Source organism: Procambarus clarkii, chromosome 6, assembly GCF_040958095.1.
Source record: "Procambarus clarkii isolate CNS0578487 chromosome 6, FALCON_Pclarkii_2.0, whole genome shotgun sequence".
Lineage (NCBI taxonomy): Eukaryota > Metazoa > Arthropoda > Malacostraca > Decapoda > Cambaridae > Procambarus > Procambarus clarkii.
This window is the reverse complement of record NC_091155.1, coordinates 14,842,555-14,857,554: the sequence shown is the minus strand read 5'-3', so window position 1 is coordinate 14,857,554 and position 15,000 is coordinate 14,842,555. Positions and strand designations below refer to the sequence as shown.

The window sequence follows — 15,000 nt, the reverse complement described above, 5'->3', positions numbered from 1 at the left end:
CTCAAACATTGATGGGATTACCAATAAAGCAAGTGAACTGGCAGAAAGGGTGCAAGAAGAAAACCCTGATGTAATAGGACTAACAGAAACAAAATTGTCAGGAGTCATAACAGATGCTGTGTTTCCAAAGGACTACTATATAGTAAGGAAAGAGAGGGAAGGGAGAGGAGGTGGAGGAGTGGCCCTGCTGATAAGGAAGGACTGGAGTTTTGATGAGATGGAAATTCCGGGCTGTGACGGATTCAGAGATTACATAACAGGAACTATAACAATGGGTGGACCTAAGATAATAGTGACAGTCATTTACAACCCTCCCCTAAATGACAGAAGACCTAGACAGGAGTTTGATAGGAACAACATGGCAACTATTAATATAATAGAGAGAGCAGCTTCAGTTGCCTGCAGGAATGGCTCAAGACTCTTAATCATGGGTGATTTCAACCATGGAAAGATAGACTGGGAGAATGGGGACCCACATGGTGGTGCAGATACGTGGCGAGCTAAACTCTTGGAAGTGGCAACAAGGAATTTTCTGAGCCAGCATGTCAAGGAACCCACAAGAATGAGAGGCAATGATGAACCAGCTAGACTCGACTTAATATTCACCCTAAATGAGTCAGAAATAAGGGAAGTCAAAGTTGAAGCCCCCATAGGAATGAGTGACCACAGTGTACTGACCTTTGAGTACTTGGTGGAGGTAGGGATAACCTATCCAAGGATGGGAGTGGAGGGGAAAAGACTGAATTACCGAAGAGGAAAATATGACGAGATGAGGAACTTCCTAATGGGAATACCATGGGAAACAGAACTTAGAGACAAGAATGTGCAGGTCATGATGGATATTGTCACCCAAAAGTGCCAGGAAGCTGCAGACAGGTTTATCCCCGTCCAAAAGGAGAAAAACGAAAAACAACAGAAAAACCCATGGTTCAACCAGGAATGTAAGGTAGCGAAACAACTGAGTAAAAGAACATGGAGAAACTACAGAAATAACAGAACACCAGAGAGCAGGGAGAGGTACCAGAGGGCCAGAAATGAGTACATCAGAGTGAGGAGGGAAGCAGAGAGACAGTTTGAAAATGACATCGCGAGTAAAGCCAAGACCCAACCAAAGCTGCTCCACAGCCATATCAGGAGGAAAACAGCAGTGAAGGAACAAGTGATGAAGCTGCGGAAAGGGGAGAACAGATACACAGAGAATGACAAGGAGGTGTGTGAAGAACTCAACAAGAGATTCCAGGAGGTCTTCACAATAGAACAAGGAGAAGCCCCTGCACTAAATGAGGAGGCGGCAACCTTGGAAACCTTGGAGGAATTTGACCTCACCAGTGATGAGGTCAAAAGGTGTCTGCTGGAGCTAGATGTGACAAAGGCTGTTGGGCCTGATAGAATCTCACCATGGATACTAAAGGAAGGTGCAGAAGCACTAAGTGTGCCACTCTCTATGGTGTATAACAGGTCACTGGAAACAGGAGACTTACCAGAAAGTTGGAAGACAGCTAACGTGGTCCCAATATACAAAAAGGGTGACAGGCAAGAGGCACTGAATTACAGGCCAGTTTCCTTAACTTGTATACCATGCAAGGTGCTGGAGAAGATCGTGAGGAAAAGGCTCGTAGAGCATCTGGAGGGAAATAACTTTGTAACGCACCACCAACATGGGTTCAGAGATGGTAAATCGTGCCTCACAGGGTTAATAGAATTTTATGACCAGGCAACGAAAATTAGGCAGGAAAGAGAAGGGTGGGCCGACTGCATTTTCCTGGATTGCCAAAAAGCCTTCGACACAGTACCCCATAAAAGGCTGTTAAAAAAGTTGGAGCAACAGGCAGGAGTAAAAGGGAAGGTGCTCCAGTGGATAAGGGAGTACTTAAGCAACAGGAAACAGCGAGTAACGGTGAGGGGGAAGACATCAGAGTGGCGAGATGTCACCAGCGGAGTCCCACAGGGCTCAGTACTTGGACCCATCCTGTTTCTAATATATGTGAACGATCTTCCAGAGGGTATAGACTCATTCCTCTCGATGTTTGCTGATGATGCAAAAATTATGAGAAGAATCAAGACGGATGAAGATAGGCAGAGACTACAGGATGACCTGGATAAACTGGAGGAATGGTCTAGAAAATGGCTGCTGAAGTTCAACTCTGGAAAGTGTAAGGTGATGAAATTAGGCGAAGGGAGCAGGAGGCTGAACACAAGGTATCATCTGGGAGGGGAAATCCTGCAAGAATCAAATAGAGAGAAGGATCTGGGGGTTGATATCACACCGAACCTGTCCCCAGAGGCCCACATCAAAAGAATATCATCAGCGGCATATGCTAGACTGGCCAACATAAGAACTGCCTTCAGAAACTTGTGTAAGGAATCTTTCAGAACCCTGTATACCACTTATGTAAGACCAATCCTGGAGTATGCAGCTCCAGCCTGGAGTCCATACCTAGTTAAACACAAGACAAAGTTAGAGAAGATTCAGCGGTATGCCACCAGGCTCGTCCCGGAACTGAGAGGATTGAGCTACGAGGAAAGGCTAAAGGAGCTGAACCTCACATCCCTGGAAAACAGAAGAGTAAGGGGAGACATGATAACCACCTACAAAATTCTCAGGGGAATTGACAGGGTGGACAAAGACAAACTCTTCAGCACGGGTGGGACACGAACAAGGGGACACAGGTGGAAACTTAGTACCCAGATGAGCCACAGAGACGTTAGAAAGAATTTTTTCAGTGTCAGAGTAGTTAATAAATGGAATGCACTAGGAAGTGATGTGGTGGAGGCTGACTCCATACACAGTTTCAAATGTAGGTATGATAGAGCCCAGTAGGCTCAGGAATCTGTACACCAGTTGATTGACAGTTGAGAGGCGGGACCAAAGAGCCAAAGCTCAACCCCCGCAAGCACAATTAGGTGAGTACAATTAGGTGAGTACACACATACACGTAGAAAAACATAAAAACACTCACGTCTTAACAATCAATTGTTCAACATTCGTAACTGAAGCTGCGAACGGAACCTACCTGAGATCAACTATTGACTATGCAGCTCCTGCATTTATCTCTCACCTGAAAAAGCAAAAAAAAAAAACTATATTAGAAAAGGTGCAAAAAAAAACACGAAACTTTTCCCTTTCTGATGGCGCTAAAGTGCGAGAATAGACGAATGTAACTTTTATTCCCACGCTAGAAAGTGTAGGAAATGAGAACACATGATAACAACATTAAAGATACTTTGAGGAACTGACAAAGTAGATAAAATGAAAACCAGCAGAACGAAGGACAAAGATTATAACATGAAATATAAATTTATCACAGAGATTTCAGAAAGAAACTTCAGCAGTGTAACAATTTAACATGAGAATTAAGAATTAGGTGAAGATATCGCTCAACTCAATGCAATTTTCTCACTATTGCATCTAAGACACTTGGAGCCTCGGCCAAGAGAGCCACTATAGCATTTTTAATAATAATCTAGGTTCTAAGCTAATCGAAACAACAAAAGACCCTAAAGCAGCTATCTTCCTATCCCAGCGCCTCAGCGTGGCGGTACAAAGGTGGAACACACACTGCATTCAGGGTTCCTGCCCGCCATCTGAGGAGCTGGAGGAACTCGACAACCTTTAACAAATAACTATGTACAAATTACCTCAATTTCTATATAACTGCATTGTTTGCCATTTTGATCTTATAGAATAAGCTTTCTATGCTTCTAACTTTTTCCGAGTCTCCGAGTTTTCCGAGATTACGAAAAGAAACAAGTTATCGAAATTCAAGGGAACACAAATTGCAAACCTCTCTTAAATACACATATGGAATACACATATGGAATGGGGACAATAAAGGGTAAATAATGGAAATAGCATGCCAATAAATCAATGAATAAGGCGGTGGGCAAAGAGAGAACTTAATAAAGATACTGTCTTTATCCGGTGCTGTTTTGCGAGGTCTAGGTCTAAGCGCAGGCAAGGTATCAAAGTCTCTGTCTATTTAGAAAAGGTCTTTTAGCTCTTATGAGTATGCCAGGATGAAATATGGCAATATTACATCAGGATATGCAGTCACCTTTGGTCAGGACTGGATGCCAGGATGAAGTATGGCATTATGGCTTCAGGATATGCAGTCACCTTTGGTCAGGACTGGATGCCAGAATGAAGTATGGCATTATGGCATCAGGATATGCAGTCACCTTTGGTCAGGACTGGATGCCAGGATGAGATATAGCAATATATGCAACCTCTGCAATTGTATCATTTGAATTCCATAAAAACATCGCTATCTTTAACCATGAGATAAGATGTTTATAATATAATTTCAGACAGTATGAAGTATTTCATCCAGCACTAATCACAGGCTTCACGCTAATGAGTAATTAGCCAGAGAAAAGTGTATTTAGATATAGGTTTTGAAACAGGGAAGCAGTTTATGAAACCGTACAAAGGAGTGGAATTGTTCCAGTCCTCTGTTGAGTTCCAGCTCAGGAGTTAAGTGGAACAATTCTGCCAAGCTGATGTTTGGAACCATCATAACAGCAGCTTCACACCCTCACTGGAACAGCTTCCTGGAACCCCCCCCCCCTTGGGTTCCAGAACAGCTTCCTGGAACCCTCCCTTTGACCTGACAGCTACCTGGAACCCTGGGTGGAACCCTAGACTTCCAGCAGCAGCAGACTGGAAGAGCCATGCAGCTGGGGGTTCGAGGCTGGGTTTGGCTTTAAAAGTAATGATCCGGTGCAGCTGACTGTAGTCTCTCTCTCTCTCTCCTCCACACACACACACACGCCTACCGCTGCGGCTGCTCTCAGCTGCTCTCAGCTGCTGTCTGCTGTCTTGTTCACTACACATGTCTGCTCCACTCTCTTCTGTTCATTTGGAGGTTCTGCCACGTTCCCTGCTATGATGTTCACCATTCTGTTCACTGTTCCTCCTAACAGTGTCATGTTCACCGCCCCACACTCAGAGAGAGAGAGAGAGAGAGAGAGAGAGAGAGAGAGAGAGAGAGAGAGAGAGAGAGAGAGAGAGAGAGAGAGAGAGAGAGAGAGAGAGAGAGAGAGAGAGAGAGAGAGAGAGAGAGAGAGAGAGAGAGAGAGAGAGAGAGAGAGAGAGAGAGAGAGAGAGAGACAGAGACAGAGACAGAGACAGAGACAGAGAGAGAGAGACAGACAGAGACAGAGACAGAGACAGAGAGAGAGAGAAAGAGAGAGAGAGAGAGAGAGAGAGAGAGAGAGAGAGAGAGAGAGAGAGAGAGAGAGAGAGAGAGAGAGAGAGAGAGAGAGACAGACAGACAGACAGACAGACAGAGAGACAGCCAGACAGACAGCCAGACAGACAGACAGACAGACAGACAGACAGACAGACAGACAGACAGAGAAAACCACTGACCACAATACACCCATACCATGCGGGTTGCCAGCTGTCACCCCCCCCTCCCCCCATCCACCCCCCCCCCCACCCCAACCCCCCATGACGTGCTGTCCAATCAGGAATGATCATGAGACTTCGTATCACCTTATAAGAGACAGGTCAAACCACTCCATAACAATCAAAATATCTCTCTGTACACAGGCGAGTTAACGACCTAATTGCTGCTGGTCGGTCACTAACGAGAGAGAGAGAGAGACTCAGCGTCTCTCAAGATTCACAACGACCACCTCTCATAACTACGACCACCTCTCAAAACTACGACTCGTTCGCTTCAAGGGCTGGTCGTTCAGGGTACGAATTGCCTCTCGCTCTTGGAAATTGACCTAAGCTTACGTTGTTTTAAATGCAGACGAAACGAGTCTGTCATTTACAGCAAGAGGAGCGACTGGAACAATGAGGACATTGTCAGTCTTTCCCATCAAGACATGTCAGTCTTTCCCATCAAGATAGCCAACATTGTCAATCTCTCCAATCAAGATAGCCAACACTGTCAGTCTCTTCCATCAAGATAGCCAACATGTTAGTGCAGAAGGAGACATTCTTCATACATGACTGTGTCATGTATGAAGCTGTTAACCGGAAGACTCTGGCATAAAGGATACATTGGAACAATTGAAGATATCTTTTGCTATGCAGTTGTGCTATATGCACGTCATTGGTGAATTACTTGAGAAGATAGCCCAGAATCTGTTAAGATATCGAATATTGTGACTGACTTAATTAATTGTAGTTAATTAATCAATGTAATGTAGTTATAATCTACATATAGTCTACATATATTTTACATATAATATATAATCTACATATAATAATCTACATATAATCTACAATGTAATGTAGTTATAATTAATGTAGTTTAATTTTTATGTTAAATTTCATAATTTCAAATGTTGAAGCATTTATGAATATAGTCTTTCATTTGAGTTCCTTGGAAGATGAAGATAACGAAGATATCAGGGAGATAACTTATCTTTTCGTAGGTGGTTAGAGAACAAGAGATGCAACATATATGCAGGTGGAGGAAATCACCCGTTTTGCAGGCTGGGACAGGAGCAAGTGACAGGCTGAGACAGGAGCAAGTGACAGGCTGAGACAGGAGCAAGTGACAGGCTGGGACAGGAGCAAGTGACAGGCTGAGACAGGAGCAAGTGACAGGCTGAGACAGGAGCAAGTGACAGGCTGAGACAGGAGCAAGTGACAGGCTGGAACAGTAGCAAGTGACAGGCTGAGACAGGACCAATTAACAGGCTAAGACAGTACCAAGCTAATTAGAGTATTTAAGGTCAATAATGTTGAACAAAGTTGAGTTCTTATGCCAAACTCCAACCTGCATAGTTAGATGAAACTAATGTGACGATTACCAGACAATGCAGCTGCAAAAGCTTAATCCATAGCTGCATCTCAGTAAGCTGCCCTTTGAAACTTTCTTCAATAAGCTGCCCTTCATGCCCTTAACTGCCCTGTTACCTAGCAGTAAAATAGGTACCTGGGTGTTAGTCAGTTGTCACGGGCTGCTTCCTGGGGGGTGGAGGCCTGGTCGAGGACCGGGCCGCGGGGACACTAAAAAGCCCCGAAATCATCTCAAGATAACCTCAAGATAACCTTCATAACGGGCACTCTGTAAGCTGACATTTCTAACTGTTTCTTGTTCTCAAAGTTCTCTCTACAGCTGTCTATTAGATTCTATTTGAGATTCACAAAATCAAATTCATGGACTCAGAACCCCCATAGACACAGATTCAGACACTCAAGTGCATAGACTCACAAATTCCTAAGCTCAGACTCACAGACTCACGAATTTATTCAGGCTCATAAACTCATAGATTCACAGACTCACGAACTTTGATTCACAGAGTCATAAACTTACAGACTGAAGAGTATGTTTCGAAGTTGAAGAACATATCTATTGTTTAGATTTAGAATCCATTTCAGAAGCATTTTAGTTTGACAGACAGACGGTTAACTTAGAATTAGACGGACTGCAAAAGCAGTCAAAAGGACACAGTTGTGAAATTAAAAACTGTTTACAATCTGAATCAAAAACATTTTTTCTGATTTTGAGGAAAGGAAAGGGAATTACCAGGGGGAAAGCACTAAGCCATTACGACAATATAGCACTGAGAAGGGGCCAGGAAAAGGACTAGGGATGGGACGGATGTGGGATGGATGGAACAGAATAAAACTAACGTCGTGAATCGCTTAGAAAAGAAAATAAAAAGATACAAATGACGGTAAAAAAATAGAAAACTGCAGCACAATTTTTATATGATCATTCACCTTTCTGAATAACACGTTATTCATCCTTCATGAGAAAATGTGAGTCATGATATTGACTCAAGCAGCTGTTGACAGCCTTGAGACACTTGGTGATGAGACAGAGGACAGGCAGACAGACAGTGAGAATAAGAGAGAGAGAGAGAGAGAGAGAGAGAGAGAGAGAGAGAGAGAGAGAGAGAGAGAGAGAGAGAGAGAGAGAGAGAGAGAGAGAGAGAGAGAGAGAGAGAGAGAGAGAGAGAGAGAGAGAGAGAGAGAGAGAGAGAGAGAGAGAGAGAGAGAGAGAGAGAGGGTGAGAGAGAGAGGGAGAGAGAGAGAGGGAGAGGGAGAGAGGGAGAGAGAGAGAGAGAGAGAGAGAGAGAGAGAGAGAGAGAGAGAGAGAGAGAGAGAGAGAGAGAGAGAGAGAGAGAGAGAGAGAGAGAGAGAGAGAGAGAGAGAGAGAGGGAGAGAGAGAGAGAGAGAGAGAGAGAGAGAGAGAGAGAGAGAGAGAGAGAGAGAGAGAGAGAGAGAGAGAGAGAGAGAGGCCCAGCAAAAACACACCACAATTCCCTAGAAACATTAATAAACCCCAACGGCTGATCTCACAGTGCACCTTCTCTATCAGGTTAAGTGTAGCACTGCAGAGCCTGGTATTGACTGACGGATCACTGATCAATGCTGCTAACTGCCTCCTCTCGCTCTGCAAGATGACCCAATACACTCCTTGCTCGTCCTGCAGTGCTGACCCCACTCTCCAAAAAGGATTTTAATTTATGGGTTTAGTTTCGCACAATAAGAACTACCTCTCAACCACAGGCCTTTCACATTCTTTGGAGACAAAGCCTAGATACTGGCGTTATCCCAGACATACTAAAAACAGCAGAGATAGCACCACTCCATAAAGGAGGTAATAAGGCAGAGGCAAAAAATTACAGACCGATAGCACTAACATCGCACATCATAAATATCTTTGAGAGAGTGCTAAGAAGTAAGATCACAAGATACATGGAATCACAGCATCTCCATAACTCCGGACAACATGGTTTCAGAACAGGGCGCTCTTGCCTGTCGCAGTTGCTGGACCACTATGATATGGCATTAGATGCTATGGAAGACAAACAAAACGCTGATGTAATTTACACAGATTTCGCAAAATCTTTTGACGAATGTGACCATGGTGTTATTGCACATAAAATGCGTTCAAAAGGAATTACCGGAAAAATAGGCAGATTGATCTACAATTTCCTCATATCGGACATAGACCAGAACACAACCTATAGCACTGTATCATCCTTGCAGATGACAATAGGATCTTTATGAGAGTAGGCAACATAGAGGACACAGCAAACCTCCAATCAGATGTAAATCAGATCTTTCTATGGGCAACAGAAAATAATATGATGTTTAACGAAGATAAGTTCCAGCTCATGCGCTACGGAAAAATTGAAAATATAAAAACGGAAACCACGTACAAAACTCAGGCAAATCATTACATAGAACGAAAAGGCAATGTTAAGAATCTGGGTGTACTCATGTCGGAAGACCTTACCTTTAAAGAACACAATAAAGTAGCCGTCACAACTGCAAGAAAAATGACAGGTTGGATAACAAGAACTTTTCACACTAGAGATGCTATACCGATGATGATACTTTTCAAGACGCTAGTGCTCTCTAGAGTGGAGTACTGCTGCACAATGACAGCCCCTTTCAAAGCTGGAGAAATTGCTGACCTGGAGAGCGTGCAGAGAACCTTTACTGCTAGAATCCATTCAGTAAAACATCTAAACTGTTGAGACCGACTAAAAAGCCTAAATCTGTATTCTCTTGAGCGCAGGCGGGAGAGATACATAATAATTTACACGTGGAAAATAGTAGAGGGGCTGGTCCCAAACCTGCACACAGAAATAACATCCCATGAGACCAGAAGGCATGGCAGGATGTGCAGAATACCTCCGTTGAAAAGCAGAGGTGGTACAGGTACTCTGAGAGAGAACTCTATCAACATCAGAGGCCCGAGACTGTTCAACACGCTTCTACTACACATAAGGGACATAACTGGCCGACCCCTCACAGTGTTCATGAGAGAACTATCAACATCAGAGGCCCGAGACTGTTCAACACGCTTCCACTACACATAAGGGACATAACTGGCCGACCCCTCACAGTGTTCAAGAGAGAACTATCAACATCAGTGGCCCGAGACTGTTCAACACGCTTCCACTACACATAAGGGACATAACTGGCCGACCCCTCACATTGTTCAAGAGAGAACTATCAACATCAGAGGCCTGAGACTGTTAAACACGCTTCCACTACACATAAGGGACATAACTGGCCGACCCCTCACAGTGTTCAAGAGAGAACTATCAACATCAGAGGTCCGAGACTGTTCAACACGCTTCCACTACACATAAGGGACATAACTGGCCAACCCCTCACAGTGTTCAACAGAGAACTATAAACATCAGAGGCCCGAGACTGTTCAACACACTTCCATTACACATAAGGGACATAACTGGCCGACCCCTCACAGTGTTCAAGAGAGAACTATCACCATCAGAGGCCCGAGACTGTTCAACACGCTTCCACTACACATAAGGGACATAACTGGCCGACCCCTCACAGTGTTCAAGAGAGAACTATCAACATCAGAGGCCCGAGACTGTTCAACACGCTTCCACTACACATAAGGGACATAACTGGCCGACCCCTCACAGTGTTCAAGAGAGAACTATCAACATCAGAGGCCAGAGACTGTTCAACACGCTTCCACTACACATAAGGGACATAACTGGCCGACCCCTCACAGTGTTCAAGAGAGAACTATCAACATCAGAGGCCCGAGACTGTTCAACACGCTTCCACTACACATAAGGGACATAACTGGCCGACCCCTCAGAGTGTTCAAGAGAGAACTATCAACATCAGAGGCCCGAGACTGTTCAACACGCTTCCATTACACATAAGGGGCATAACTGGCCGACCCCTCACAGTGTTCAAGAGAGAACTATCAACATCAGAGGCCCGAGACTGTTCAACACGCTTCCATTACACATAAGGGACATAACTGGCCGACCCCTCACAGTGTTCAAGAGAGAACTATCACCATCAGAGGCCCGAGACTGTTCAACACGCTTCCACTACACATAAGGGACATAACTGGCCGACCCCTCACAGTGTTCAAGAGAGAACTATCAACATCAGAGGCCCGAGACTGTTCAACACGCTTCCACTACACATAAGGGACATAACTGGCCGACCCCTCACAGTGTTCAAGAGAGAACTATCAACATCAGAGGCCCGAGACTGTTCAACACGCTTTCACTACACATAAGGGGCATAACTGGCCGACCCTCACAGTGTTCAAGAGAGAACTATCAACATCAGAGGCCCGAGACTGTTCAACACGCCTCCACTACACATAAGGGACATAACTGGCCAACCCCTCACAGTGTTCAAGAGAGAACTATCAACATCAGAGGCCAGAGACTGTTCAACACGCTTCCACTACACATAAGGGACATAACTGGCCGACCCCTCACAGTGTTCAAGAGAGAACTATCAACATCAGAGGCCCGAGACTGTTCAACACGCTTCCACTACACATAAGGGACATAACTGGCCGACCCCTCAGAGTGTTCAAGAGAGAACTATCAACATCAGAGGCCCGAGACTGTTCAACACGCTTCCATTACACATAAGGGGCATAACTGGCCGACCCCTCACAGTGTTCAAGAGAGAACTATCAACATCAGAGGCCCGAGACTGTTCAACACGCTTCCATTACACATAAGGGACATAACTGGCCGACCCCTCACAGTGTTCAAGAGAGAACTATCAACATCAGAGGCCCGAGACTGTTCAACACGCTTCCACTACACATAAGGGACATAACTGGCCGACCCCTCACAGTGTTCAAGAGAGTGCAGGAGTACAACAACAACAAGGAGAGTGCCTGAGTGCAAGAGTGTGTTAGAGGGACAACACAGTGCCAGGGGCGTCCACAAGTTTGTTCATAATGAAACTCTTAACTACACTAACTATTGTCATTGGCTCTCAGCGCCTCGCTCTCACTAGCAGGTTGTGGAGGGGGGGAGGTCGACCAGGGGAGAGAGAGAGAGAGAGAGAGAGAGAGAGAGAGAGAGAGAGAGAGAGAGAGAGAGAGAGAGAGAGAGAGAGAGAGAGAGAGAGAGAGAGAGAGAAACACATCATCCCAAAGGGGCCTCGGGCCAAGCTAGGGGAGTAGACAAACTCCCAGAACCCCCACTACAACCACCCTTGTCCCCTCGTCCTCCCCACCATTCCCCACTCCCTCGTCCCCTCGTCCTCCCTACCTTCCCCTACCGGCAGAAGCTTTCCTTGAAGCTTTAAATCAACAAGTACTGGAGGTGGTGGCGGCACGGAGGGCAAGTTAACTAATAAAAGTGATCACCGGACACCGCGCGCCGCGCAGTCAACAAGCAAAATCATAGCTCAAGTCTTCTCATTTAATACTGATGAAAAAAGTTACAATAGTAGGTATATACTGGTGGTATGAACGACCAGGGGTGGGGTACTGGTGGCCTAGACGTCCAGGGGATGGGTACATAAATATTAAATATATACTAAGGTAAACCAAGATAAATAAAACATCTTGTAAAATATTACTAAGCAGTTTACAGAGGAGTCGAACGGGCGATTCGTCGAGGAATTAGCAGAGCGAAGATGGCACCAGATGCCACCAGTGCCTCAGGAGTGCCCTAGTCAGCCCTTGAGGGCTAATGAGGGCTTGTAACTGCTCCTAACTACCCCACGAAGGTCGTTAGCCCTCCTTTGACCGTGTCACCCCCACTTGGAGGGGGTCTTCAGATCTTGTCGTGGCGCAGACGACTTAAGACGCGTCTGGGATCATCCCGGATGTAGGTTCGAATCCTCATCACGGCCCTTGTGGATTTGTTCATAGGGTACGTTCATGGGGGTATAGGGGATAGACCCAATCAATCATACACATACACATACACACATATTTATATGAGTGTGTATGTGTGTGTGTGTGTATTAGAGCAACATATATATATGTATGTGCTACATATTCATATACATATATATATGGATGTATATACCTCAAGGTATGCGAGAACCACTTTCACGTTCAAATTAAGAACTTGAGAACCACTTTTATGTTCAAATTTAGAACTTAAGAACCACTTTTATGTTCAAATTTAGAACCTAAGAACCACTTTTATGTCAAAATTGAGAACTTAAGAACCACTTTCACGTTCAAAATTTAATCTCATAAGAACTTTATCGCATTCAATACTTTTCCCTCGACCCATCACACTCAGGATTTAATCCCATGAAGCAGCCAATGAGATGCTGAACCTTCCCGAAGCTTCGAACGAGACTAATTCACCGCAAGAGGCCTGGGGCCAGATTCACGAAAGCAGTTACGCAAACACTTACGAACCTGTACATCTTTTCATAAGCTTTGGCGGCTTTGTTTACAATTATTAAACAGTTAATGAGCCCCGAAGCACCAGGAGGCTGTTTATAACAATAACAACAGTTGATTGGCAAGTTTTCATGCTTGTAAACTGTTTAATAAATGCAACTAAAGCCGTCAAAGATTGAGGAAAGATGGACACGTTCGTAAGTGCTTGCGTAAGTGCTTTCGTGAATCTGGCCCCTCGTCTAGGGCGCCGGGTTTTTCCGTTTGCAAGAAGGTCAGAGTAGGTCGTTTCAAGGTGAAATCCTGTACTCCTGAAGGCCTATTGGCGCCTAGATGAATTGGGGTCGTTTGGGGATCTGATTGGCCTTCCTGATCAGGTGTGTGGACGCTCTGAAGCCTGATTGAAGGGTTTCGAACCCTTGAATGATGATACATTGCTAACCAGACTCACTCCTATACAGGGTGATAGAAAAGTATGTTCTCATTAGGGAAAAAAATTAATTTGATGTATTGTTGGTGTTAAATTTTGTATTTGTTATGTTGGTAAATGTTGAAATTGTTGAAATTGACGCTGCTGTTGTTAACTACCCTTTCGTCTCACATTTCCCAGCTTTTGTTTGTAATTGGGTGGTTTACAGTCGTTTAAAATAAGTAGTTCGGAGACATGAGCCTCACATGACATTACAAAAATACGCATATATATGAGAAACAAAAATATGCACAATTAAATTACATAACAATTTAAACATTCGTATTTTTAATGTGTTGCAATTAAAATTTGCAACACATTAAACATGGTTTTGCAAGGTGTGTTTGTCAGGGCTTTGTTCTGCCTAGTTCTGTGTTGCCACGTCAGCTGTGTCACATTCCAGTGTTGCCACGTCAACTGTGTCACAATCCAGTGTTGCCACGTCAACTGTGTCACAGTCCAGTGTTGCCACGTCAACTGTGTCACAATCCAGTGGTGCCACGTCAACTGTGTCACAATCCAGTGGTGCCACGTCAGCTGTGTCACAATCCAGTGTTGCCACGTCAACTGTGTCACAATCCAGGGGTGTCACGTCAACTGTGTCACAATCCAGTGTTGCCACGTCAACTGTGTCACAATCCAGTGTTGCCACATCAACTGTGTCACAATCCAGGGGTGCCACGTCAGCTGTGTCACAATCCAGTGGTGCCACGTCAACTGTGTCACAATCCAGTGTTGCCATGTCAACTGTGTCACAGTCCAGTGTTGCCACGTCAACTGTGTCACAATCCAGAGGTGCCACGTCAACTGTGTCACAATCCAGTGGTGCCACGTCAACTGTGTCACAATCCAGTGTTGCCACGTCAACTGTGTTACAATCCAGTGTTGCCACGTCAACTGTGTCACAATCCAGTGGTGCCACGTCAACTGTGTCACAATCCAGTGGTGCCACGTCAACTGTGTCACAATCCAGTGTTGCCACGTCAACTGTGTCACAATCTAGTGGTGCCACGTCAACTGTGTCACAATCCAGTGTTGCCACGTCAACTGTGTCACAATCCAGTGTTGCCACGTCAACTGTGTCACAGTCCAGTGTTGCCACGTCAACTGTGTCACAATCCAGTGGTGCCACGTCAACTGTGTCACAATCAGTGGTGCCACGTCAACTGTGTCACAATCAGTGGTGCCACGTCAACTGTGTCACAATCCAGTGGTGCCACGTCAACTGTGTCACAATCCAGTGGTGCCATGTCAACTGTGTCACAATCCAGTGTTGCCACGTCAACTGTGTCACAATCCAGTGGTGCCACGTCAACTGTGTCACAATCAGTGGTGCCACGTCAACTGTGTCACAATCCAGTGGTGCCACGTCAACTGTGTCACAATCAGTGGTGCCACATCAACTGTGTCATAATCCAGTGTTGCCACGTCAACTGT

At 45.0% G+C, this 15,000-nt stretch overlaps 2 protein-coding genes across 2 annotated transcripts in view; one reads left to right on the top strand and one right to left on the bottom strand.

Annotated features, from left to right (window-relative positions):
- The window catches only part of LOC123752963 (uncharacterized), a 496,752-nt gene that overhangs the window by 410,681 nt on the left and 71,071 nt on the right, over positions 1-15,000 (bottom strand). The gene's annotated exons all lie outside the window — the stretch shown is intronic.
- LOC138355220 (uncharacterized) overlaps positions 14,304-15,000 on the top strand; it is a 1,428-nt gene continuing 731 nt past the window's right edge. Inside the window, exon 1 of the mRNA XM_069310080.1 lies at positions 14,304-15,000. This exon is cut by the window's right edge and continues 731 nt beyond it. Within this exon, the coding sequence (XP_069166181.1) occupies positions 14,304-15,000 (697 nt within the window).